The 27,086-nt window shown below is 39.4% G+C and overlaps 1 protein-coding gene across 1 annotated transcript in view; it reads right to left on the bottom strand.

Annotated features, from left to right (window-relative positions):
* LOC108696242 (PH and SEC7 domain-containing protein 1-like) overlaps positions 1–27,086 on the bottom strand; it is a 202,059-nt gene that overhangs the window by 143,755 nt on the left and 31,218 nt on the right. The window contains exons 3-6 of the mRNA XM_018225405.2: positions 25,349–26,426; positions 25,164–25,266; positions 18,343–18,814; positions 17,256–17,687 (exon numbers count right to left, since the gene is read on the bottom strand). Coding sequence (XP_018080894.2) covers positions 17,256–17,687; positions 18,343–18,814; positions 25,164–25,266; positions 25,349–26,332 — 1,991 coding nt within the window. The 5' untranslated portion in view covers positions 26,333–26,426. The remainder of the gene's footprint in view (positions 1–17,255; positions 17,688–18,342; positions 18,815–25,163; positions 25,267–25,348; positions 26,427–27,086) is intronic.

Raw genomic sequence — 27,086 nt, 5'->3', positions numbered from 1 at the left:
CCAATATCTTGCATTCGTGAGATCTAACAAGATTGAAACAGGCTGTTTGCAAGTTTGGATTAATGGCTCTGAACAACTAGGCTGTAATGAGGAGTTCTGGATGCATAGTTGGCCAAAGAGACATAAAGGAGTGATTTGCATGTCTCCCCCCATGATGCCTTATGGGAGAATTAAAAAACTCAAATTTTTGGTATTTAGGCAGTGCTATGTGTATGGCATGAGACAAGTAAATTCCTTCTGATTTCAGAATGATTCACTGGTTGGTCACCCAGATGCCAATTCAGGTGATCTGATTGAAGTCCTGGAGGTGACGTTTGGCCCTGTAGAGAGTGCTACAGAGATGCTCTATCTCTTCCACTCTACATTCCTGAAAGAGAAGGAAGATTTGTCTGCTTATCTTGTGTGGCTAGAACAAGGCCTGAGACTGCTAGTGAGTGGCGGTGCAATTGCAGACGATGAAATGGATTCTCTGAGAATTCAATTACACCTTTTGATTTGCAGCTTCTAATACTTCTGCAAATAAATGTGTTAAAGGCATTGCCTTGCTGAGCTGGTGTGCTTCTTCCCTATTTGGAACCTGTTCTCTGAGAATTCGCCAATTGAAAAGAGGGACCCTGAATAGTGACCTTGTTGCTGTAACAATTAGAGAGCACTACCAGGATGAGATGCTCCCTGGGTATGTTGCTCTGATGGAGAGAGTTCGGCGAGAGGAGGCGGATACCTCTGTGAGGGTCTAACGGAGTTCCACTTCAGGGCATACAGAGAAATACCCTGCTGATGCTAAACTGTTGGAAGAGAACAAGAAGCTTTGCAAAGATCAATTTTCATCTGATTCATTAAGAATTCTATTGCTTTATTATACATTTTACACAGGGACTTTTACCTGCAACTTACTTGCTGCTTTCAAGGTTAAAACACCCAAACATGGTTGCCCTTTTATTGGCCACCACTGGGATCACCTGACTATAGCTGGGAAGGGTGGGAGCTACAACATGGAGCTGGTCACTGCTACTGTATAAACTATAAGGGAAAGTGGTGCTCATCACTAATTTTTAAAATCATTAGATGGGGGTGCCATGAGGCTGTGACCACAGAACACATACAGACAAATACAAGAGGACCTCTGCACCATCAACACATTTCATACATTTTGTGAGAGTAGGACTGGCCACATATGGGATGACTTTGATGCAATTGCAATATATGGACAAATAATACCTGTTTTGTTTAAAGGGTAAGGCATTTTAGTAGCTGTATGCACAAAATGTCTCAATGTCTTAAATGTCTAAATGGTTTAGTGCAGAGGACCTCTTGTATTTGTCTGTGTGTGTTCTCTGGTCACAGCCTCATTGCACTCCCACCTAATGGTTTTAAAAATTAGTGCTGAGCACAACTTTCCCTTGTTTTTCTGTCTGTGACATCATCCAGCCCAGTTACAGGCTGGAGAGCCATCCGATTGGCTGGGCACCCCAGTGCATCCTTGGGAGAGAGGGTGTGCCTGACTTTGGAGCCAAATGTACAGGGTCTCCAATAGAGTTTAACTATGCTGGTTCTATGCTGCATCATCCAGCCAGAACCAGTTTTTGGGAGACTGCCCAAGAGTGCCCAACCTGTTCCCTGTCAAGCTGCTAGAGACTCGGGAGGAGAAAGGTGCCACTAGTGAGATTGATCCTGCTACAGAGCTGCCTGTAATCTCCAGTGTGACTGCCTCTGAGAGCACCCTGGTGAGTGAGCCACCCAAGGGAGGATACTGGCAAAGATACAAATGTGGGGCCCCAGGTTTGAGAAGAGGTCTTGAGCATTTACCTGATACGTGGGAGCGGCTGCTAGGTTCCAAAGGGAGAGGTACTTTTGGGAAAGGTATCGCTACCTTGGGTATAAGAGCTCTTGGGAAGGGACATTTCAATTGAACTGAACTGTATGGTCTTTAACCTCTTCCAGAGGATTGGGACTTTGAAAAATAAAAGGACTGTGTTGGAGAAACAGTCAGGTACCTAATAGCGAGATAGGTAGGTCCCACATGTCCCCAGTGCAGGAGTGCATTGTGTATTAGATTGCCCAAGTTCTTTCACTACTGTTTTATGTAATGTTTATATCTGTTTCGTTTGCAAACTGTGTGTTTTATTTTTCCTAGTGGAAATCCCATGAGGTGTGCTCCTCAGTTTTCCCTAGGTGGAGGCCCTGCGCTGTAAATCCCAGTTCCCAGGACTTTTCATATGCAAAAGGAACTCAGGACCCCTGGATTGCCAAGGGTTAATTACTATTTAAAGAGACAGTAACCAAATTAGGGTTATACTTCTTTAATGAAACATAGGCAGATACCTTCTGGATATGGCAGTACTTGACTCATATAGCCCAATATTTAAATCCCCAGAAACGGATTTAAAAATAGTGCGTCCCCAGGTTGCTCGCCTGCCGATCCCCCCTTGCACGCTAACCACACCTCTCGGGTAACATCTGACCCACTCACTCTCATGATCCCCTCCCCACACTAGTACCTCTCACCTTCTTTACTGCTGCAGTTTTCCCAATCCCTGGGGACTTGGCATGCCTCCTTAAGCAATTTGCCCCTACTAGGCCAGGTCCTGAGGCCTGCCCACAAATAATCACCAAGTGACTCATATAGCCCAATATTTAAATCCCCAGCGCCGGATTTAAAAATAGTGCGTCCCCAGGCTGCTCGCCTGAAGCTCCCCCTGGCACGCTAACCACACCTCTCGGGTAACATCTGACCCACTCACTCTAATGATCCCCTCCCCGCACTAGTACCTCTCACCTTCTTTACTGCTGCAGTTTTCCCAATCCCTGGGGACTGGGCATGCCTCCTTAAGCAATTTGCCGCTACTAGGCCAGGGCCTGAGGCCTGCCCACAAATAATCATCAAGTGAATATGATTTTCCTTGTTCTTTGACTGATCAATGATCCTTCAGGTTCATCTTCGGGTAAATCAGAATTGCATTGAAGTCAATGGGCATCAAAATAATTTTGACGTGCAACAATTTTACTGCACTCAACAATATTTACACATGCAACTTTTTTGTCTAAATGCATGACAGTTAATGGGGTCAAAAGTATTTTGACGTGATAAAATTTTTACATAAGCAACTTATATGTTGCAGCAAATTTTTTTCGCCCGCGAATTTTCACAGCAGTTTCGCAAAAAAAATTTGCAGGTGGCAAAATACAGAAATTCGCTGCAATCCATGCCTGCCAAATTAATTCGCCCATCACTACATATACAAGGTAATGAACATTAAAGACAGAGGCAAAGAAAGGCTCAAGGCTGACCATTTGTGCACCTTGTGTAGTTCTAATATGTTTAGTGCCAGCCCCCCTTTGTGGGGTCAGTTTTAGATTGATATCAATAAATTATGCCTTGTAAGAGCTGCAGATTTCCAGGTTAATTTACATTAGTTACTGATATCATTTTATCAATTTATGACACAGAAATCATTAGTTAAAGTGAGAGTTTTATGCTATGAGCATTTTACACTGTGTGTCTGCCTCTATGCAATGGAAAGAAACACCTGTATTTTAGGTTTTTTTTTTTGTGTCAACTGCAGTTGTCAGTCCATGTTGCTATTTATTATATATACTGCTGTCCCATCGCTGTTATATTATCACTCTGGTTCAGTATCTGTATTATGAACTAGATATTCCCTGGTAACGGTTCCCTAGACATTAAAATCTGCTTACGGCAATCTCTGTGTCAGTGGTTTACAAACAGGACAGAAATCATTTCTACTGTTATCAGACTGAACATTGCACTACATGCATAAATGGATTCATGGGCTTGTTTTCTATCTTGCAGTCTAATAAATACAAATTGCTGATTTGCTGTTTAGTGCATATGTTTCTAAATCTGTCCCATAATTCAATACATTGCTTGGGCTGGAGTTATCGGAGAGGGGAACCAGTTCAGTAAAGAAAGGCAGAGCCCTTGGAACTTTCCAGTTGCTCTTAAACTAAAGATACCCTATAATATGAAAATTCAGAACATAGATGAATCTTTATTATGTATGGCAGTTATGGCCAAGAAATACAATTGTGGATTTAAATATTAATTATTAATAAAGAAAGAACCAAAACGTGGCCCTCGACATTATTATGGGTATGGGGAATGTTATTCAAATGCTCAGGACCTGGGGCTTTCTGGATAAGGGATTTTTCTGTAATTTGGATTTCCATATCTTAAATCTACTAATATGTCATTTAACCATTAAATAAATTAAATAAATTAATAGGATTGTTTGTCTCCAACAAGGATTAATTATATCTTACTTACTTACTAATCATGTAAGGTAATGTTTTAAAATTAGCAAATAGAAATAAAGTTAATAATTTAAAAAAAAAAAATATTTTAATAAAAGTCTATGGGAAATGGCCTTTCCATAATTCGGAGCTTTAAGGATAACGGATTTCCGGATAACAGATCCCTTACCTGTATTGACTTGCCTGTTTATACTGTATAGTTAATATTGCAAGATTGTGGTCAGTAGTGTCTGGATCTATTAATACAGTTGTGCGTGTGTGCGTATGAGTGAGTGGGTGGGTGAGCAAAAACATGTATAAATGCCTCCCAGCTGTGTGCGAATCAGGTGGTGGCGGTAAAAGACCATGACACAAGGGAGAGGAGGACTCCACTATGTGACACACGCTGAGTAATATCTCCAGCTGCTGCTAATTCCACAACTGTCATTAGGAACAATGAATCTCCTGTCTTCCTACAGACCCAAGTGTCATTGGCATACAGACTTAAGTCCCTCTTGATGCTCTATTGCTATTATAAAAATCTACTCATTTGCAGAAGATATTTAATGAAATTGTTAACCAAATAGTATTATTATTTTTATTACATTTGTGTATATTTATATATATATATATATATATATATATATATATATATATATATATATATATATATATATATATATATATATATATATATATATATATATATATATATATATATATATATATATATATTTGTGCGTTCCTAACATTTTTTCTGGTGCTAGTAGGAAAAGAAAGTTGAGGAACAACAATAATAAACAATTTATCTTTCAAAAATCATAAAAAGTAATAAAACGTTTTTGTGGAATTCATTTGGGTGCTTGTTCATATCAATGAGAGTTCCAACTGTAATGAGCTGACCTTGTGGGCAGTGGCATAACTAGGAAATGGCAGGCCCAGGGTGTAGGATGCGCACCCGTCTCCCCAAAGTAAGAACTGCACTCCAATGTGCTGCTGGTGCACATAGAAAAAAATCTCCCACTGCCCTGCCACCTGTGATAAAACTTATTGTAACTCCAGTGGGCCCTAATGGGCAATCACACCCCTGGCACCCTCTGTAGTTATGCCACTGCCTGTGAGACCATCTCTGAAATAAATTGCATTAAATCCAGAAGGTTCATATAACATTTGTTCCTCTTTTACAGCTAAAGCAAGTTTTTTTGTTTACGGCTCATGCAAGTTTGTTCCTGGTTTAATGTTGGATTGTTCCAGTTAGTTTTATCATAGCAATTTCTTTTCTCATTGAAGAACATGACACCCTAATCTACCACATGCAGACAACATCAACATGCAAAGAGGGTTTATAGACAAGAACCTTAGACCTAACTGATCCCTCATAACCACCACTACCTCCCCCCCTTTAAACTATCCCTCTCCAAAATAAATCGCATTAAATCCAGAAGGTTCATATAACATTTCTTTCCTCTTTTACAGCTAAAGCAAGTTTTTTTTTTTTTTACGTCTCAAGCTAATTTGTTCCTGGTTTAAGGTTGGATTGTGCCAGTTAGTTTTATCATAACAATTTATTTTCTCATTGAAGAACATGACATCCTAATCTACCACAAGCAGACAACATCAACAAGCAAAGAGGGTTTGTAGACAAGAACCTTAAAGGAGAAGGAAAGGTACCAAAGCAGTTTATTGCCAATAGATTAGCCACAATAGTGCAAGCTATAACACTATTTATTCTGTAGAATGCTTTACCATACCTGAGTAAACAGCTCTGGAAGTTCTCTGTTTAGAATTGCAGCTGCCATATTTACTTGGTGTTTCCCTGCTCACTCATAGCTCTGGGCTCAGATTACAGCAGAGAGGGGAGGAGGGAGGGGGAGAGGAGCAAACTGAGCATGCTCAAGCCCTGCCCTGGAGGTTTATGCTGAAAACAGGAAGTCTGATACAGAAGCGCATGTGTACACAATAGAAGGAGAGAAAAGCTGTGTTTCTTTTGACAGAGGACTCAGAGCAGCATTACTTTGAGGGTTTACTGGTGTATTTATATTTATGGTCCCTCATAACCACCACTACCTCCCCCCTTTAAACTATCCCTCTGCTCTTTTCCTTATCCTCCTTCTGCTCTTTTTCAGTTTTCTTCTCCCCTTACTAAGCATTTCCCCATGGGGTAAAACAAGAAAACTCTCCAGTTTAGTATATTTCCTGTATTATAGTGAAATGGTCTTGCTGTAAGTGTGTTGGAACTAAATAAACTTGCAAAGAGGGATAACATTATGAACTACAGAAATGATATAAGAAAAAATGCTACTTACTAACAGCTTTACTAAACAACATATTCTTCTAGACCTTACCGAACAACATATCCTTCCAGCAGTGTAATTGCCATGTGCCTGGGCCCCCCTAACAAAAATTCTGCGGAGGGACCCGGCTTGTATGCAAGACATCACCCCGCTTTCGCCCCCCTCTCCCCGCAAGATTGTACTGCCCACTGCGCTTTCAGGAGAGCGCCTGGGGATTTCTCCTACTATAGATGAAGCTGGTCCTGTGGTACTAGAAGGATACTGCAGTAGAAGAATATCATTCTAGAAGAATATCATTCTAGACCTTACTGAAAATTATATGTTTCTAGACATTACTGAACATCATAATTTTCTAAACCTTCTTGAACAGCATATCACTCTAGATCTTACTGAATAGGGCATTCCTAAAAGATGGCACATGATAACATATCTTGTATTTAACATAAGTGCAAAAATTTGAAAATCAAAAGAACTTCCCATAATTACAGAAACAAATACATAATGTATATACAACCGAGCTATGGAAACAAAACAGACCACACCTACTGTTTTAGGAGATACTGCCCAGTGCCATGTGAAAAAAATACCACAAAAGAGGCGCGGACAACTGTTGCATTTCCGTTTCAGTGGCTATAATACCAATAGACAAAGTATCTTGTCTAATTGAAACTATTTATCTAATTCAGTCAATGGAGTGCCCCAGTATTGCTTAAAAGGTCAATTTTAATTTCACCCATAATTCATATTCTATTCTGCTGCCTTTTTACCCCTTTGCAACATTTTACCAGCCTTCTGAGCTGAAATGTGTCCCCATCGCTACACCCTTCCTACTGTATCAGTAGTGATGATCTTTATATTACTGTATCAGTTAAGTCACATGGCAAGAGTGAAGGAGGTTCAAAATAATGTCAGAGTACCAGGCAGAGATTATTTTTCTCTAGTTAATGGGTGAAATGCAGGTTGTAAATATGATTACCTGTAACTCAGTGGAAAAAAAGGCCTGGATTCACATATATGAGAAAAGAATCATGCTTTTAAGACAGAGGCATAACTACAGGAGATGCAGATGTACACCTGATACCTATATTATGTCTAGACTGTAGAAATATAAGTATTTTTCATGTAAACATACCGTATGCAGAGTGGTGGATTCCAGTAATAAATCATACATTGGGACCAGGGCAATGGGGATTGGTGCACAGGAAATTTAAAAAAACTGTCATATCTCCCGTGCATCCCCAATGTTTCTGAACCAATGTGGGTATGGTTGGGCAGCATGCCGCTCCCTAAAATCTTGCCGCCCTAGGCCCGGGTCTTGGTGGCCTTTCCACAAATCCGGGCCTGGCTTTGCATAAAAGTCTCATGCTTCAAAGAGTGATACAAAAGAAGCCATACTCAACAAGAGGCACAAATAAAAAAACATGTATGAAATGGGTCAAAAAGGTTTGGATAGTTGCTAAAACAGACAGAAGAATAGATAATATAACATACAGGGAAATTTTACAAAAACACATTTTTATGTCAGCTAAAAAAAACAGACAAAAGTTCATCTCTCAATAATAAAAAGATCGCAAACACAAGGCAACAGAAATGAACAACTTATTGGGTATTAACTTTAAGTACATCAGGGTCCTTCCTATACCCTAAACTCTCTACTTGGGTCTTAACCTTCTGAGGTACTAACCCTTTCTCAATCTTGGGTGGAGCACAGACTGCCCTAATTAGTTGTTCCCTCTCTGCCTCTCATCCCTAGAATGAGATATGACAAAAAACTGGTCCTGTCCTATCTACCCTGACAGCTTCTCCCACCTGTTGTCTTCCTTCGGGCTCCTGGCTTGCTTCCATATGTGTTCTCTTGCCAAAGTGAACCACACCGGATCCTGCATTCCTTTTAGAGCAGAGTTGCCAGGTTTCATTTTCAAAACCAGCCAAAGTCAGCTACAAAACCAGCCCAAAACTAGCCAAGAGACACTTCAAAGGTTGCCCAAAATAGCATAATACAGTATGTGCAATAAAAAAAAAGTCTAAAAAATATATGCAAGAATACTTACAGTGATACTGACACTAAAAAACTACTTTTTAAAATATGAATGTACATTAAAAGTTGCCTATAGGTCATGCTGATTGTTTTTTGCTGAGAGGTTTGTTTTTGTAAGTAATTGTTAGTTGAAGTTCCTAAACTTGTTTAGGAACTTCCTAAACTGTTTTGCCAACCTGACTGTCCCATCTCAGCCTGTCAGTTAAAGTTTCTAATGCTAACGGGCTACTGCTGCACAAATATGGCAGCCCCCTCATAGGCGATCACAGGAAGTCAGATAGGTAATGTAACAGCATTGGGCAAATACTTTATGGCACAGTTATAAGAAGCATGCAAAGTCAATGTTATGGTAGATGTAAAAAAGGTTTAATTTCTGGTGTCAGTATCTCATTAAGAGTGACAGGAGACTGGGGTACAGAACCCAAAATCTGGTAACCCCCAACTTCTACACAAGTCAGTCTCATTGCATGCTGGGTATTGTAGTCTTACATTAAACTTGACAATTGGCAAACAAAAACTACATTACCCAACATGCATTGGGAGACATAGGCTTGGCACACTAGGGAAAGAAAAAACTAGTAGTACAAACAAGCCAAAGGCTCAAAAAGTAGCCCAAATCTGTACCTTGGCTAGTTTGTGCTTTGGAAACCGCCTGGGCTTTAAATTAGTAGCCCAATTTGGCTGGGAAATCACCAACCTGGCAACCCTGTTTTAGAGTGTTTTGGCCCCTCCCTCTTTTCTAGACACTTTCCAGGGATCCTCCTTTTCTCTAGCACCCTCTGGTGGAGACTTGAAGTAATTACCCCCTTTAATAATAACAACAAAGCTGTCACCTATTGGTGTTATCTACTGGTGAAAAATATACATCACACACATTACATTTTAACATTTCACCCTCTTACAAGTCTTTGTGCACAATGTGGATCACTAAGGAGAGGGGTACCAAGGGATTCCATCATGAACCAAAGAGCCCCATACTACTTATTATTAACTCATTGGTCACCTGGGTCCACACCAACTCAAAACTACAAAACATTCATATCATAATGTTTATGTAAAACAAACAGACCCCATGATGCTTTGGCTTATGCGTTTCGTACATTCATGGCACTTACTCATGGGCAAATGAATGCCTAGGAATAAGTATCATGAAGGTACAAAAGCATAAAGTAATGCATCATGGGATCTGTGTGTTTTTTTAATAAACATTGTTATATAAATTAAATTGCATTGATCATTTCTGACCCTCAGTTGTGTTTTACTACTCCCCCCCCTACCCCCACCAGTAAAACGGTAGGGAATGTGAGGTTCAGTTTTTCCCTATTTAAGGAAAACACACACCTCTTGCCAAGGGTGGGGGGTAATTGGATACATAGGGTCAGCAGTAGTATTGTTAAAGGGATACTGTCATGGGAAAAAAAATTTTTTCAAAATGAATCCGTTAATAGTGCTAATCCAGCAGAATTCTGCACTGAAAACCATTTCTCAAAAGAGCAAACAGATTTTTTTACATTCAATTTTGAAATCTGACATGGGGCTAGACATATTGTCAATTTCCCAGCTGCCCAAGTCATGTGACTTGTGCTCTGATAAACTTCAATAACTCTTTACTGCTGTACTGCAAATTGGAGTGATATCACCCCCTCCCTTCCCCCCCAGCAGCCAAACAAAAGAACAATGGGAAGCTAACCAGATAACTGCTCCCTAAAGGTGGCCATATACGGGCCGATAAAAGCTGCCGACAGACCGAGTCGGCAGCTTATTGGCCCGTGTATGGGGGCCCCCGACGGGCTTCCCCGATCAAGATCTGGCCGAAAGTCGGCAAGATCTCAATCGCTTAGGACTAAAAATCCCGTCGGATCGCGCCCGCATCTGTTCGTTGATGCGGTCCCGCGATCCGACCGCCGGTCTGCGTTTGCTGGGCATATCGGAGGGAGATCCGCTCGTTTGGCGACATCGCCAAACGAGCGGATCTCTGCATGTATGGCCCCCTTAACACAAGATAACAGCTGCCTGGCAGATCTAAGAACAACACTCAATAGTAAAAACCCATGTCCCACTGAGACACATTCAGTTACATTGAGAAGGAAAAACAGCAGCCTGCCAGAAAGCATTTCTCTCCTAAAGTGCAGGCACAAGTCACATGATGTGGGGCAGCTGGGAAATTGACAAAATGTCTAGCCCCATGTCAGATTTCAAAATTTTGAGAAATGGATTTCAGTGCAGAAGTCTGCTGAAGTAGTATTATTAACTGAGGCGTTTCGAAAAAAAACATGTTTTCTAGTTAAATCTCAAAAAAACATGTTTTCTGATGACAGAAATTACCCACTACCCCATTAAGTTGATGAAAACATCTCTAAGAACTAAGATCTAAGTGATATAAAGTAAAAACAGTCAACACTGTTACAGTAAAGTGCTATTTGGTAAGAGTTCAGGTCACAAAAGAACATACTCATTAATGCTCATAATCCAAAGCAGCAGCAGCTAGAGTAATTATCAGACAAAATCTTCCCCTGGATTGAGCCCAAACAGCCACTTTGGACATAAAAGATTTATCTGACTGCTGCCAGCTATGCTTATTACAAATGCTTAGCTAGGGATGGAAAGTCTGTGCTGATTCGTAAAGTCTAACTTCCATTTCTTTGTGGAAGAAAGAACTACTAGGCATGCTATATAGCAGTTGGGGGATACTGGGTTCCACATGCCAGTAAAAGCTTAACAAAATTAACACTTATATAGAGAGCTCTATAATGCTATGGATAGACTCTGGGAAAATTAATTTATTAGTCATTTATTCATTTATTTACAAAACATTGATTGTCAAATTAAACATGTGTAAACCTGGAAATTCAGGGACAAGAAAGTGATTTGGATTCTCATTTATGAACGTTATAATCCAAAGCAATTTGCAAGCTTAACTAGTTCAATTTGATGTGCTTTTACTGCCACCTAGTGTCTGGCAGTTTCATTAGATGGTGCTCATCCAGTTCTTCAGGGGCACAGCAATACTTCTATCCCTGGCAAACACTTCTAGTTAGCAGCAGGTTAATCTAACCTAATGAAATTAGAGACCTCATCCAATGTTCCTTATTACTATACTTATCCCTAGAGGGTATAACACAGTTTAAAGAGAGGCACAAAAACCCAGGTGTTTTTGCCACTTTTCGGTATCCCACTCTGCTTCTTTAAAGGAGAATAAAAGTTCCAATCCAAGGGGGTGCGAAATGTCAGGGCACCCTCTAAGGATTGTAATGACATACCTGATACCATGAACTGATGCTCCTGTTAGCAGAAAATAGCACAGGGCCAGGGACGGGCCAAACCCAAGGCAACCTGACTGGCCATCTCTCCCCTCCATGCACACGTGCGCAGTGATGTCATGCACGGAGAGGGGACAAGTGGAATAGAGGTGCAAACAGTAAACCTGGGCACTAGGGAGCACTGAAACCCATATTAGCAGAGGACCCTTCAACAGGCACCTGCCCTGCACGACCTCATTGTTGCGCCCTAGGCGCCTACCCCTAGTTCCGGCTTTGCCCGAGGCAGTAGTCAGCAAGTAATCTTCATCCTTCATGGGTGTGGATGCTTAGTAGAGTTAAAAAGCTGGCAGTTTGTTCTACCGCATATGTCATTCATTGTGAAGTAAATAGAAGGATTTCCCTGGGCCGGTGAATTTTTCTGGTAACAGGAGGACCGGTCCTGGGGGTGGGGGGTGCCCTAACATTTGGCAACCCCTTTGGATTGGAAATTTCCTTCTCCTTTAAAAATTCAGACCCTTTGAGACCCTTTGAGTATACTTAAATGTTGCCTGATAACAAATGACACTGAAACATTTTTCTACTTAGTATATTTTATTAGAAATACAGTTATAGGATCCGCTATCTGCAAACCCGTTATCCAGAAAGCTCCTTCTTATACTAAAAGTTAACTTAAAGGTGAACCACCCCTTCATTCAAAAAGCCTTTCCCTAAATCTTAAGGCGCCTCACACAGGGAGATCTGAGCGGATCTCTCTCCGATATGCCCACATTGATGTGGGCAATATCGGGCTTATCCGATCGTGGGCCCTAGGGCCAGATAACGAAATCAGTCTCCCATAAACTTCATTATAATAAAATTTCAAAAATGTTTGGCTATGGACAACAATTTTTCAATCTGAGCCATAAATGACTGATAGGGCAGAGGTTGGAGCTTTGACTGAAACTCTCATGAACATTAATGGGAAACTATTGTGAAAATGTTATATAAGCTTCACCATACTAAAATAAGAAACTTTCAAAATACAATCAATGAAATATTCTGTATTGTTTTGAAATAATCAAGTTTATCTTCACTATTCCTCTCTCAGCCTCTGTTTCTCTTCATTCTGTCTTCATGCAGCAGTTGGGTGTCAGATATTCATTGACAGTAAGATCCAATATATCGTATAGGGGGCTTTCTTTCCTAGCAGATAAATTAGAGCTCACTCAAATAACTGATTCCAGTACAAACAAATTCTAACAAATCCTGCATGTAGAGAGACATCATTTATGATGATTTTAATAGAGTGAGCTCTAATACATCTTCTAGGCAAAAGGAGCCCCCTAATTTATCTTCTAGGAAAGGAACTCCCCTATAAGATATATTGGAACTAACTGTCAATAAATATCTGATTTACCCAACTGCTGAATGAAGACTGAAGAGTGAAGAATGAAGAGAAACAGATGCTGAGAGAGGAATAGTGAAGATAAACTTGTTTATTTCAGAAACGATACAGTTTCAACAATCTGGTTGCTAGGGTTCAATTTACCCTAGCAACCATGCATTGAGTTGAATAAAAGACTGGATTCTGAAAAGGGGAGGGCCTGAACAGAGAGATGAGTAATACAAAGTTGCAATAACATATACATAAATATGAAACCCTACAGAGCATTTGTTTTTAGATGGGGTCAGTGCCCCCCCCATTTGAAAGCTAGAAAGAGTCAGAAGAAAAAGGCACTTAATTTAAAAAAAAATATACAAAATAAATAATGAAGAACAATTGAAAAGTGTTTTAAAATAGGCCCTTCTTATACTAAAAGTTAATTTAAAGGTGAACCACCCCTTCATTCAAAAAGCCTTTCCCTAAATCTTAAGGCGCCTCACACAGGGAGATCTGAGTGGATCTCTATCCGATATGCCCACATTGATGTGGGCAATATCGGGCTTATCCGATCGTGGGCCCTAGGGCCAGATAACGATCAGGGACGCCTGTCGGATGGCCCCACACACGGGCCAATAAGCTGCTGACTCTGTCTGTCGGCATCTTTTATTGGCTGTGTATGGGGGCCTTTAGTTGGATAACTCTGTGCTACCTGCCCAACTCCACATTGGTTTTGAGATGGCAATATATACTGTATTTCAGATGTGGCTATTTGTTTAATGCACTGTAAACTGTAGAACAGCACAGCAGAAACCATGTCATTCCTTTAATCCAATTGATCACATAAAATAAGATCTGTATTTAAGTTGTTAACAAACAATTATGTTTTTGAGACTATAGGAGGCCGATAAAGGTTATGTTCTTACATAAAACACAAGGAGAACTGTGTGTTCCAAACTTAAAACAATATTACAGAACACCAAGATGTGCCCAAATGCCACCGATACAAGGAGAAAACTTAGTCCCTCTTTGGATAGATATAGAATGTAACCTCTTAAACCCAGTCTCCTCTCCTCGTAACCTCTTAAACCCAGTGTTAAGTTTAATATGGAATCCTGCACCAGACAGAAAAATCTGCAAACTTGCTCCGTTGACCTACCACACGCTCCAGAATTAGACTACTTAGCATCAAGACCATCATGGGAATAGACTTTTTCCTCCAGGCCAAACAGGGAAATCTTTTAACTGGTGGAGCAACCAAGGGATTCTGTTAGTGCACCAACTCACAGATGGTTCATAGCCCTTACAACCAGGGTCGGACTGCCCCACCGGGACACCAGGTAAAATCCCGGTGGGCCCATGTGACCACTAGTCCGCTCACTACCATACATGTATATTGCTGGTGCTCAGATTGTGAGCTTGTATCCCGCAGCTATGGGCAGCCTCCTGGACCTAGTGGGCCTTGCTGCCTCTACTCCACCTGGTGGCTACGCTTCGGTTGTGCCCCTGTTTTCCGATGTGTGCCCTGATGATGTCACTCTCTGGTGCCCTCACGTGGTGGGGGAATCAGAGAGAGAGAGCGTGTCAGTGAGGGAGTACTGGTGTGGTTCCTGGGTGCTGATCGATCTGCTGCCTGCGCCCTGCTGGAATAGTTCCCTCTCATTTAATGTACATTAAAAGTTACCTATAGGTCATGCTGATTAAGTTTCTAATGCTAATGGACTACTGCTGCACAAATATGGCAGCCCCCTCATAGGCGATCACAGGGAGTCAGATAGGTAATGTAAAAGCATTGGGCAAATACTTTGATGGCTAAATTATAACTAGCATGCAAAACCAATATTATAGATGTAAAAAAGGCATAGCTTCTTGTGTGTAAGGGGTCCGAAGGCTCAGCCAGGAGTAGCGGACCAAGGAGGAAGCACCAGTCCAATAGTTCGAGGTACAGGCAAGGGTATAGAAAGAGAGTGGTCGAAGTCCAGGCAATAAGGTCGGTTCAGGCAGCAAAGGTTCAGAATACGAAATCAGGCAAAGGTCAATACACAGGATCAGGAATGATAATCACAGGAAGCGCACCCAGGAACTCACGAGGAAGAACCTATAGTAGGGCACAGTCTGCAGTGCTTCAGCATCTTTTATACGCCTCCTTTGGCGCCAAAACAGACGCAGTGGCGTCATGACGCTGGCGTCTTCACGCTGGCGTCTTCGCACTGGCGTCTTCACGCAGGCGTTTTGACGCTGGCGCTTAGGCGCCGGCGACCAATCCGATGCTGGCGGATATTCTGACGCTGGCGTGATGTCACAGAACTGCAAACAGAAGGAAGCACATGGAGAACGCCGCCATCTTGGACTCCGCCATCTTGGGACGCCAGGTAAGAACTCCTTACATTGTGTCAGTATCTCTTTAACTGTTAGTATGATGAAGAGGCTAGTGATATTCTGAGACAATTTGCAATTGGTTTTCATTTTTTATTATTTGCGGTTTTTGAGTTATTTAGCAGCTTTCCAGTTTGCAATTTCAGCAGTCTGGTTGCTATGGTCCAAATTACCCTAGGAACCATACATTAATTTGAATAAGAGACTGGAATATGAATAGGAGAGGCCTGAATAGAAAATGGGTAATAAAAAGTAGCAAAAACAAAACATTTGTAGCCTTACAGAGCATTTGTTTTTTGTAAGTTGGAAAGAGTAATCTTCCCTCCTGCAAAAATAGCTCATTTGAGATTGTTGCTCTGTTCTGTGTTAGTCTGAGAAATTATGCAGGGAGCTGGTTTGTGTGTTTTTTTTTATAGGTGATTAAAAGTTAGGTGCTTAAGAATTATACTCATTAACAAGGTTATTTAATAGTGGTTATTTAATGTTATTTAATACTATACAAATAAAAAAATGTTTGGTATGCAGTTCCTTTATTTTTCCTTGACGGCTTTCGTGAGTAAATTGGGGGGCCCTTCAGATCAGGTTCTTGGTGGGCCCCCGGTGCCCCAGTTCGACACTGCTTACAACTACCACAGATTGTACAGCAATTTGAAGTCCGTCCTATTGAAGCTTACAGTGCAACACAGCTAATCCACTTTTTTCATCATTTGTGGGGCAAAGACAATATGACACAGACATTCATGGAAAAAATCTGTGAGGTTTGAAATGGGCAAGAAAATACTGTCCACAGTATACAACCACTTGAACCACGCAAATCTACCGGACAAATACCTACATATGACAGACTGGGGGAAGGACCTCGGAACGGAACTCTCCATGGAAACGTGGCTCAAAATCTGTCAAATGATTTTTAAAAGAAGCTATAATGTAGCTATCATGGAAACCTCACTTAAGTTCTTCCACAGAGCATATTATGTACCATATTCCACCGAATATACCCAGCTACCTCACCTCTCTGCTTCAGGAACTGTCCCACAAATGGAACAATGTAGCATGTATAGTGGGCCTGCCCAGTCACCCAAAAATGTATGGGCAAAAGTAACTACTATCTCTCTAAACTTTTCTATATGCACATCAACCTATACCCCAAGGACATGCTCCGAGGAAACAAACTACAATGCCTTCGTCATCCTGACGGCAGTACCCCCATTACGTTGATACATGACTTAATTAATGCGTGTGCAGTGGATCAACTACATTCATCACTTGCCAGTAGTAGTGCACATCAGGAAAAAAGGAAAGCAATATTAAATAGTATACAGGTATAGGACCGATTATCCAGAATACTCAGGACCTGGAGATTTCCAAAAAACTGATCTTTTCATAATTTGGATCTTCATACCTTCTACTAGAAAATCATGTAAACATTACATAAACCAATTAGGCTGGTTTTGCTTCCAATAAGGATTACTTATATTCTAGTTTGAATACTGTTTTATTATTACAGAGAAAAAGGAAATCATTTTTAAAAATATGAGTTATTTGGATAAAATGGAGTCTATGGAAGACAGCCTTTCTGTAATTCGGAGCCTTCTGGATAACAGATTCCATTCCTGTAATCAAGTTATTTTACTTTCTTTTTAAATGCATACAGCAACACATGATCTACAAAATACCTGTGTATAATAGCATCAGCCAAGATTAAGCTGTCTTCAGACTGGGTAGGGCTGTGTAATGCGTTGTGTGTTGGCCCCAGTGCATTCACAGTGTCATCCTCTTTTTCGCTCCAGTCAGTGGTGGAACTTGTTCCAGAATCCAGTTCCAGGTGAGCCAAGGGGGCAAAATTGTCTTCAATAAGCTGAGCATGTTTGCAGATCTGCTTCTGAGTTTCAGAGGTTAGGGTTGGCAGGTCAAAGGTGAAGATGCTGTGCTGATTTTGAGCTGGAGATGAGAGTATGTCAATGGAATCCAGACTGGAGTAAGAGGTGCCTTTGGCCCTATGAGACTCCATAATGTTTTCAAAATGTTTGCTGAATGAGTCATCTTCTGAAAGCCCATGGTAGAGGAGGATTGGCAGTGGAGTTTTAATGGGAATCTGTGCATTCACCCTAGAAACAAACAAATGTTGATGTTAGTGTATGAAAAAGGAAAGGAAGAGGAGATTTAATCAGTGCATTCTGCCTAAGATACAAAAGGAATGGCAGTGCAGATCTGAGGTGCAGCTGTGTATCCTCTTAGGTACAAATACTGAGTGCACCACAAGGAGAAGCAATGACCAGAGATATCTGAGAAGAACCCCTGCTTTCTTTCCAGGAACAAGCATGCATATTGCACAAGAGAAGTTTTTTTTGTAATCATTTAGTTCAATTATAGGGCAATCTTTTACTTCTTTTGAAACATAATTTGCCCAGTATTGTCATTTTATCTCATAACATCCCAAGAACAACATTGAGAAGCTTGAACAACTCTGCATTCTTTATTTAGATTGTAAGCTCTTTTGGACAGAGTCCTCTTCACTGTCTTCTATCAATTATTGGTTGCTTTGTATGTTATTCTTGTGTGTATAAACCCATTTACTGTCCAGCGCCACAGAATAAGTTGGCTCTTTATAAATACATGTTAATAATAATAATTTTGTAAGAATTGTCAATAAATAAAGTTATTTGTTTAAAATAAATAAAGACATAAGAATATAAAAGTTAAAAATAATAAATATTATTTTAAAAATATAAAATATAGGAACAAAATGTTATACAGTATTACCTGTTGGTTTCTCCCACTTTTGTCGCTTCAAACACTTCGTCTTCATCCTCTTCGCCATTATCCTGTTCTGTATTGTTGGTAAAAACACCGTATTTTTCAACAGTAGTTTGTTCATTTTGCTCACTGGATTTCTCTGCACTTGTTTCTGTGTTGCTCTCGCTGTCCTTTTGGCTGCCAATAGCTGAGTCCAAGCCTTCATTCTCAGCCAGTATATCATCTATGTTTGTCTCCCGGTAGCACCTCAGTGGTACAGAGTCCAAATCTGTTTCAGAGTATTTAATAGTTCTGCGGATAATGCCTGTCTCACAGCTATCAGGCTTTGGATCCATAGAAGAGGTAGTCTCTATTTCTATTTCCACATGACACAGATTGTGTTTTAGCAGTTCAGTTTCCTGATGGCAGGGTCTCTTTTTTAAACTGCCAGAGGCATTTGGTGAGCATGGGGTAGAAAGTATCTCATTCTGTTCTGAATCTGGTAAAGAAATGCAATATAAAATGTCATTACTCATATACAAAATACAAACAGACTACTGCTGCAATATTAAGGGGGTTATTTACTAAACGTCAAATTTATCTGGCAGAAACCCGATTTCTTTCTGCAAAAAAACCCCCTCAGATTTATTATACCCCGATGCTGCAAAAAGCCTGAATCCTAATATCCACAACTCAGACCTGTTGAGGTCCTATATAAATCAATGAGAGAGGCAATAATCTCAATTTAAAGTTATAGTGGTTTGCACTGGGTTTAGCATCAAAATTCTGGGTTTTCGGGCAAAACCACAAAAAATTTCGGGAAAAAACTCTGGGTTTACGCTCTATTTTTTCAGTTTTTTTCCCGATCCAATTGATTCGAGTTTTTTAATTAATAAATAAGGTTAAGTCGAGCATGGGAGTTTGGTCATGATTTTTTAAATAAAATAATGAGATAAATTTGGAGCTTCGTAAATAACTGTCACACTTGCAGGTAATATATACAGTAAATGAAAATTTACATTATATTATTTTTACAATTATATAGCTAAATAGTCTACTTTTACCATTCATATCATAAGCAAATGTATAATAACAATGTCACTATATAGGAATTATATAGGAATTTCCCTTTGTTTGCCTATTAATTAATACTGCATACACAGTAAATGAAGGTGCATGGCTCTTTGCTATTGTTCGCTTTTGAGTTAACCTTTAGAGAGTGATATTCTGAGAGAATTTGCAATTGGTTTTCATTTTTTATTATTTGTGGTTTTTAAGTTTTATGTTTAGATTTTTATTCAGCAGCTCTCCAGCATTTTCAGCAATATAGTTGCTAGGGTCCAAATTACCCCTAGCAACCATGAATTGATTTGAATAAGAGACTGGAATATGAATAGGAGAGGCCTGAATAGAAAGGTGAGTAATAAAAAGTAGAAATAACAATACATTTGCGGCCTTACAGAGCATTTGTTTTCTAGATGGGGGTCAGTGACCCCATTTGAAAGCTAGAAAGAGTGAGAAGAAGAAGGCAAATCATTTAAATACTATAAAAAATAAACAATGACAACCAGTTGGAAAGTTGCTTAGACTTTGCCATTCTATAACATACTAAATACTTTAATTAACTTAAAGGTGAACCACCGCTATAAAGTGATCCAATAAAAAGGCCGCTGATCTTCTTTACTTTTCTTTTTTAGACAAATCATGAGGTTGCAGGGCTGTGATATAAAAAAACAAATTATTTCAGACCACTGAATTTTTGGGCTGAGGTTGAAGTTGCAGTGATTGCTTCAACACATAGATTCAGTGTATTTAGCACTGATGGATAATGGCTTATGCCAAATTATTCCCAATGGTAGTATATATTTAATTACTACACTTAAACGAATTGTGAACAATGATAAAAAAGGAGATAGGAAAAATGATTAAGACCATGTTCTTCCCTTCTACACTAATGATCCCTCTGCAGCCTGTACCAAATCTAGCTAAAAAGAAATGCCATAAACATTCAATATCCCACTGTGGCTGTTTATTTACATAGCTATACCCTAATGAACTGTCCAGGACCAAGCTTTGATGGTAGCGTATTGAAAGGGGTGGTTGACTTTTACGTTAACTTTGAGGGGCCGATTTATCAAGGGTTGAATTTCGAAGTATTTTTACATCAAATTTGGTTATTCTGCGGTCGAAGTTAAATCTAACGATCAAACAATTAAATCCTTCGACTCGAACGATTCTAACGATTTTATCGTACAATGTTTACTTCGACTTCAAAAACTTAGAAAAAAGGCTGAAGAAGGTCCCCATAGGCTAACATAGCACTTCGGCAGGTTTAATTTGGCGAAGTATTGAAGTCGAAGTTTGTTTTAAAGACACAGTACTTCGATTATCGAATGGTCGAATATTCGAACGATTTTTACTTCGAGTCGAAGTAAATTCGAGTCGTAGTATCCTATTCGATGGTCGAAGTATCCAAAAAATTACTTCGAATTTTATTACTTAGAAAATTCCCTCTAATTCACTTCGACCCTTGATAAATCTGCCCCTTAGTGTGTTAAAGAATTACTCAATCTATTCAAATTTTCAATTGGTCTTGATTTTTTTCTATATTGTTTTTGAATTATCTGCCTCAGTCTCTTCTGACTCTTTCCAGCTTTCAAATGGGGGTCACGGATCACAACTAAAATCAAAGGCTTTCTAAGCTTACACATTCAAACATGTATTGTTATTTCTTTCTATCCAGGCCATCTCCTATTTATATCCAACTCTTATTTAAATCAATGCATGGTTGCTAGGGTCATTTAGATAGCAACCACACTGCTGAAACGGCAAGGTGGAAATCTGCTGAACAAATGCTATCTAACTCAAAAACTACAACTAATAAAAAAATTAAAACCAGTTGCAAATTGCCTCAGAATATCACTCTCTACATCATACTAAAAGCTAACAGAAAATAAGGGAACAAACACATTGCAATTAAAATCTGAAACATTTTTACAATTGTCACTAAAGTATAACTTACTTGATAATGAAGACTCTCAAGTGGAACCTAGGCAGGAAAGTTCAACCCCTAGGTCTGTACACTTGGTCCCTACTCTTGGGTAGTGCACCCAGGACTCTAATCCTTACTAAATCTCCTTGGCGGAGCTCAGGCTGCTCACTAACTACAGTACTCCTAACTATCACCCCCTTGTGTGATATATGACAGACAAGATCCTATCTCTTAGTATATTAAAGTGTCCCACCTGTCTTCCCAGAGGGATTTCACAAACGGAAGAGCCCAGAGCATGTGTGCTTCATATACATGTGTGCTTTTATATACTTTAGAACATTAAAGGGATACTGTCATGGGAAAAAAAAAATTTTTCAAAATGAATCAGTTAATAGTGCTGCTCCAGCAGAATTCTGCACTGAAATCCATTTCTCAAAAGAGCAAACAGATTTTTTTATATTCAATTTTGAAATCTGACATGGGGCTAGACATTTTGTCAATTTCCCAGCTGCCCCATGTCATGTGACTTGTGCCTGCACTTCAGGAGAGAAATGGTTTTTGGCAGGCTGCTGTTTTTCCTTCTCAATGTAACTGAATGTGTCCCAGTGGGACATGGGTTTTTACTATTGAGTGTTGTTCTTAGATCTACCAGGCAGCTGTTATCTTGTGTTAGGGAGCTGCTATCTGGTTACCTTCCCATTGTTCTTTTGTTAGGCTGCTGGGGGGGGGGGGAAGGGAGGGGGTGATATCAGTCCAACTTGCAGTACAGCAGTAAAGAGTGATTGAAGTTTATCAGAGCACAAGTCACAAGACTTGGGGCAGCTGGGAAATTGACAATATGTCTAGCCCCATGTCAGATTTCAAAATTGAATATGAAAAAATCTGTTTGCTCTTTTGAGAAATGGATTTTAGTGCAGAATTCTGCTGGAGCAGCACTACTAACTGATTCATTTTGAAAAAAAATTTTTTTCCCATGACAGTATCCCTTTAACCTCTTCTGGCCAAATTTAGAACTGGCAGAGAAATACACTGAAACAGCAAACACTTCCAAATTAATTATAGGACCCAACTTAGCTATCTAAACTTTAAAGGAAAGAAAGGGTGACTAAACCAGTCCTCTACACACTGACTTCATATTTATTAGTTTGCCCTGCTGTATTTAGAACATCATTGGAGAATGTAATAAAATGCGTGTACAATTAGAACCTACCAGTGTGATATTTATCTGTTATTCCAGCGCTAGTTTTAACTGCACTTTGCACACCGTTTGATTTGTCTGAACCTGGTTTATTATTTTTTTTCTTGTAAGAAGCTTAATTACATACAATGTGCAGATAATACATGTTGCAGTATTTTGCTGACAGATGGTTCACTTAATAAATTTGTGGATTCATGAAATCAGATGGACATGATGGGTTGTTGTTTTTCTTCAACCCATATAAAGTATGTTATTATGTAACCTATATTAAACTTGTGCAAAGGAAAACAATTCACATGGTGCATATTTTTCTATTCTCACCATTATTACATTCCCCCAGCAGTACATTATAACATGTAGCTCTAACAGCTAAATAGGTGTTGAAATAATGTAAATATAGTTAACATTAATGGCCATCCGAGGGAGCGCCAGAGCAGGAAACTTTCCTAGAAACTTTTAGGGAAAGAGGTGGGGCCCACAGGGGAGACAGTTGACATATGTGTTTGGGTAGGCTACGAATAGAGGGATTTCCAGTGCCTTCTACTGAGATATAGTTTTTACTCATGTTGGCCCTAAAAGCCTGATGCACCGGTTAAGTCGGCTACACAAGGTGGAGTAGATGCTAGATTTAACCAAAGCAAAGAAACTTAGGTTATAGGTCACTACAGGCCAGTGAGAAAGGAAAGCTCTAGTCCTGCCAAGGAGTAAAAAGGGTTAGTACTTCATAAGAGGGTAGACTAAAGGTGGCCATACACTCACAGATATTACTGTACGAAACAAAATGTCATACTGATATTCTGATATGTATGGCGGGAGAAGAGAAGAACGATATTGGCAAAAAACTAGGATATCAGTTGCCTTGTTGATCGGCCAAGGTGGAAAAATCCTTTGAAAAACCTTTGAACCCGAACACTGGCCAGAAGTTAATGCTGAATTGTCAGATACAGGTAGAATTCTTTTGTGTCTACCTATATATCTGACAATTTAGCTCTTAATGTTAGTAGAGAAAAGTATCAATCTTTATTGTAACATGTATGGCCACCTTAAAGGAAAATTATACCCCCAAAATGAATACTTGAACAACATTAAGGGGCAAATTTACTTAAGGTCGTATATCGAGGGTAAATTAACCCTCGATATTCGACTGTCGAAGTTAAATCCTTCGACTTCGAATATCGAAGTCGAAGGATTTAGCGCTATTCGTTCGATTCGAAGGATTTTAATCCATCGATCGAATGATTTTTCTTCGACCTAAAAAAGCTACCTAAGCCTATGGGGACCTTCCCCATAGGCTAACATTGACTTCGGTAACTTTTAGGTGGCGAACTAGGGGGTCGAAGTTTTTTCTTAAAGAGACAGTACTTCGACTATCGAATGGTCGAATAGTCGAACGATTTTTAGTTCGATTCAAAGTCGTAGTCGAAGGTCGAAGTAGCCCATTCGATGGGGGAAGTAGCCAAAAAAAACATTCGAAATTCAAAGTTTTTTTTATTCATTCCTTCACTCGAGCTAAGTAAATGGCCCCAAGTTTATCTCAAATTAAGTGGCATATTAAAGAGTCTTGTCATACTGATATATATATTTAAGTAAATATTGACCTTTTACATCTCTTGCCTTGAACCACCATTTCAAGGCAAGTTTCTGTGCTGCGTCGGAGATCAGCTGACCAGAAATACTACAACTGTAACTGTAACAGGAAGAAGTGTGAAAGCAAAAGACAAAAGTTCTGTCTGTTAATTGGCTCATGTGACCTAACATGTAAAGTTTGTTTGGTATGTTTGTGTGCACAGTGAATCATACGATCCCAGGGGGCTTTTTTTTAAAATGGCAATTTTCTATTTATAATTACCCAATGGCACATACTACTAAAAAATTATATTATTATGAAAATGGTTGTTCATTTACATGAAGCAGGGTTTTACATATGATCTGTTTTATGCAATATATTTTTATAGAGGCCTACATTGTTTGAGGGGTATAGTTTTCCTTTAAGTGACTTGGTTTGCTTTAAGCAGAATGACCTGTGAAGCGTGTCCACTTCTCACATAGGTTCAGACCTATATGAGATGCACCTGTGAAGTACCAGTTCTGCTCTGGGTGTTAGGAATCCCCCTATGAAAACATACTGGAGGCTGATAGAGAGAGTGGGATGGCGCATAAGGAGAGGGTCTGTTTAATGCTTAGAAATAACCTTAACCGATTGTGTAACAACTGAACCTGTCTTGATAATGACTTGTAGCAAATTATAGGTTCCATGGACTGCATTTTTTGCTTAATTGTTATTGCTAAAGAAATGATTCCAGGTAAAAGAAAACGAAGCTAAAATCACTGGTGCCAATTTGGTTGATTTAATCCTCTTTTAAATAAAAGTGGTTGACTTGTATAAGAGCTGTGGATTCCTGGCATACTCCACATAACATCTGGGAATGAGAGAACTGAATGAGTGTGGGTATACCTATGTGTATACATCTTAGTTACATTACCATGAATTCACTGTTGGAAGCCTCGCACAACTCCACTACTTAAACATTTGGAAAATATACTGTATTTATCATTATAGGATCTAGTGCATGTATATTTTTAGGTAAATCCTTAAAATAAATATTTGCTCAAATAAATATTTGGAGTTGATATTTCTTCATGCACATGAATACTTACCTTCCTTTTGTGAATCAGTCGAGCCATAGAAGAATTCCCACTTTGCCTTTGCTATCTTCTGTGCATGTAATGAGACTTCCTTTGGAAATCCCCAAGGATCAGCCTGAATATTTAAAAGAGAAATGGTCAGTTTAAGAATACAAAAGGTATAAAAATGACCGTTTGAAAATGGCAGATCAATATACCTGCTGGTCTGGTTCCGATTTTCTGGGACTTCTGATACTACTTGCTGATTCTTCATTTAAGTCCTCAACTACCTGGATTGAAGATGTGATATGACCTTTACAGACATTTATCTCATCTGCAAGCCTTCCTAACTGTGGACTTTGTGACGGACTTGAGGTTTTAAGTGGGCTGTTTGTGGATGGCATGAGGTCTAGTGCCAGATTCTGTGAGTAATCATGTTGACTGGAAGAAATGACAGACTGACTGTGATAATACTCTTGAGAACTTGCAGAGGAAGAACTCTGTTTCCCAAGCTCATAATGATATTCTTTCCGGCCTGTCTGAGGACTATTGCACGTTAATTGTGTTCTGAATCCAGAGTGTGAAGATAATTTTAATTGAGGAGAGCCAACCTTTAGTTCAGCATTACTAATATAGTCATGATTTGTAGCTGATTTTTCATGACAACCACTTGACTCTTTTTCCCTGTTAAAACATGGGCCTCTTTGGTCATCTTTTTGATGTTGTTGCTTGTCTTGATGAGAGTCACACAATGTTGGGACCCCATTTAAAGTCTGAACACTGGATTTTTTAACAAATGTAAAAGTTACAATAGAACTGTGTCCAGGGTTCTGAGCCAAAACTAAAGGTTTCCTGCTACCAGGGGAATAAAGAGGATCGTTTTCTCTGCTTCGGAGTGGACTGCAGGGTGCTGTTACTCTCCCAGATTTATACACGGTCTCAGAAGGATTGCAAACCAAGGACCCTGTACTATTATACATTCCAAGATGAGAACGTCTGGTTTCAGGTGTGAGGCTTTTCCTCAAAACTTGGATTCTGCGAGAGTTGAGAGTAGGTGTAAAGCAACGCTGATTACTAAAAGTCGAATCAGAATTCAACGCTGACAGCCAGGGCTTAACATCAATTGCTCGGATTGATTTTGGAGATGAAAGAATGCAGTCCCCTTCCGGAAGAAAGTGCACTACTCCACCAGCCTGAGCCATAGTTTAAAATGATAGTATCAGCTACATCCAATGGAACCTCACACCACCCTTAGATCTTTTAACTTCATGTAGATTGATACATCTTTGATTAATTCTGCAAAAAAAAAAAAACATTGTTAAGTTCCACCATCTCTGTCAACCACTGCATAGGAAATTTATTACAGCTTTTGCATTGACCATCGTTGTTAAACCAAAACTAAAATATGCGTGATCCCATGTGTGATCCCTTTAATTACATGGGAATGCCATATCATAATCTGAAGCTGCACAAGGCAAACTATCCATCATGAAAAATTTTCACTTATTTTTATGCATAGGAAGAAAAGTAGAGATAGGAAAAGAAATAGAGCTAACTAAGCCTTTGCAAGTCATACCTATTTATAAGGATGGAACATTAAAAAAAGTGTCCCATATTGCGTTGAATTTAGCTGGGCATCCTCTTGACAAGTAACTAACTTTTGTTTGGGTAACACATCATTAATTAGTTTTTTCCAGAGGGTCAATGCTGAAACTGATTTCCAAGTCAACAATATAATTTTTTTTCACATAGAACAACAGCTGTAGATAACATAGCGGTTGGCATGATGTTAGTTCGAAGTCTTGAATTATTTTTGAATTATTTACCTTCTTCTGACTCTTTACAGCTTTTAAATAGGGTTCCCATTTAAAAAAAAGAAGTGCTCTGTAAAGCTACACATTTATTGTTATTGCTAATTTTATTACTTATCTTTCTATTCAGGCCCTCTCCTATTCA

The sequence above is a fragment of the Xenopus laevis genome, chromosome 7L (genome assembly GCF_017654675.1).
Source record: "Xenopus laevis strain J_2021 chromosome 7L, Xenopus_laevis_v10.1, whole genome shotgun sequence".
Taxonomy (NCBI): Eukaryota; Metazoa; Chordata; class Amphibia; order Anura; family Pipidae; genus Xenopus; species Xenopus laevis.
This window is presented reverse-complemented; position numbering and strand designations above follow the sequence as displayed.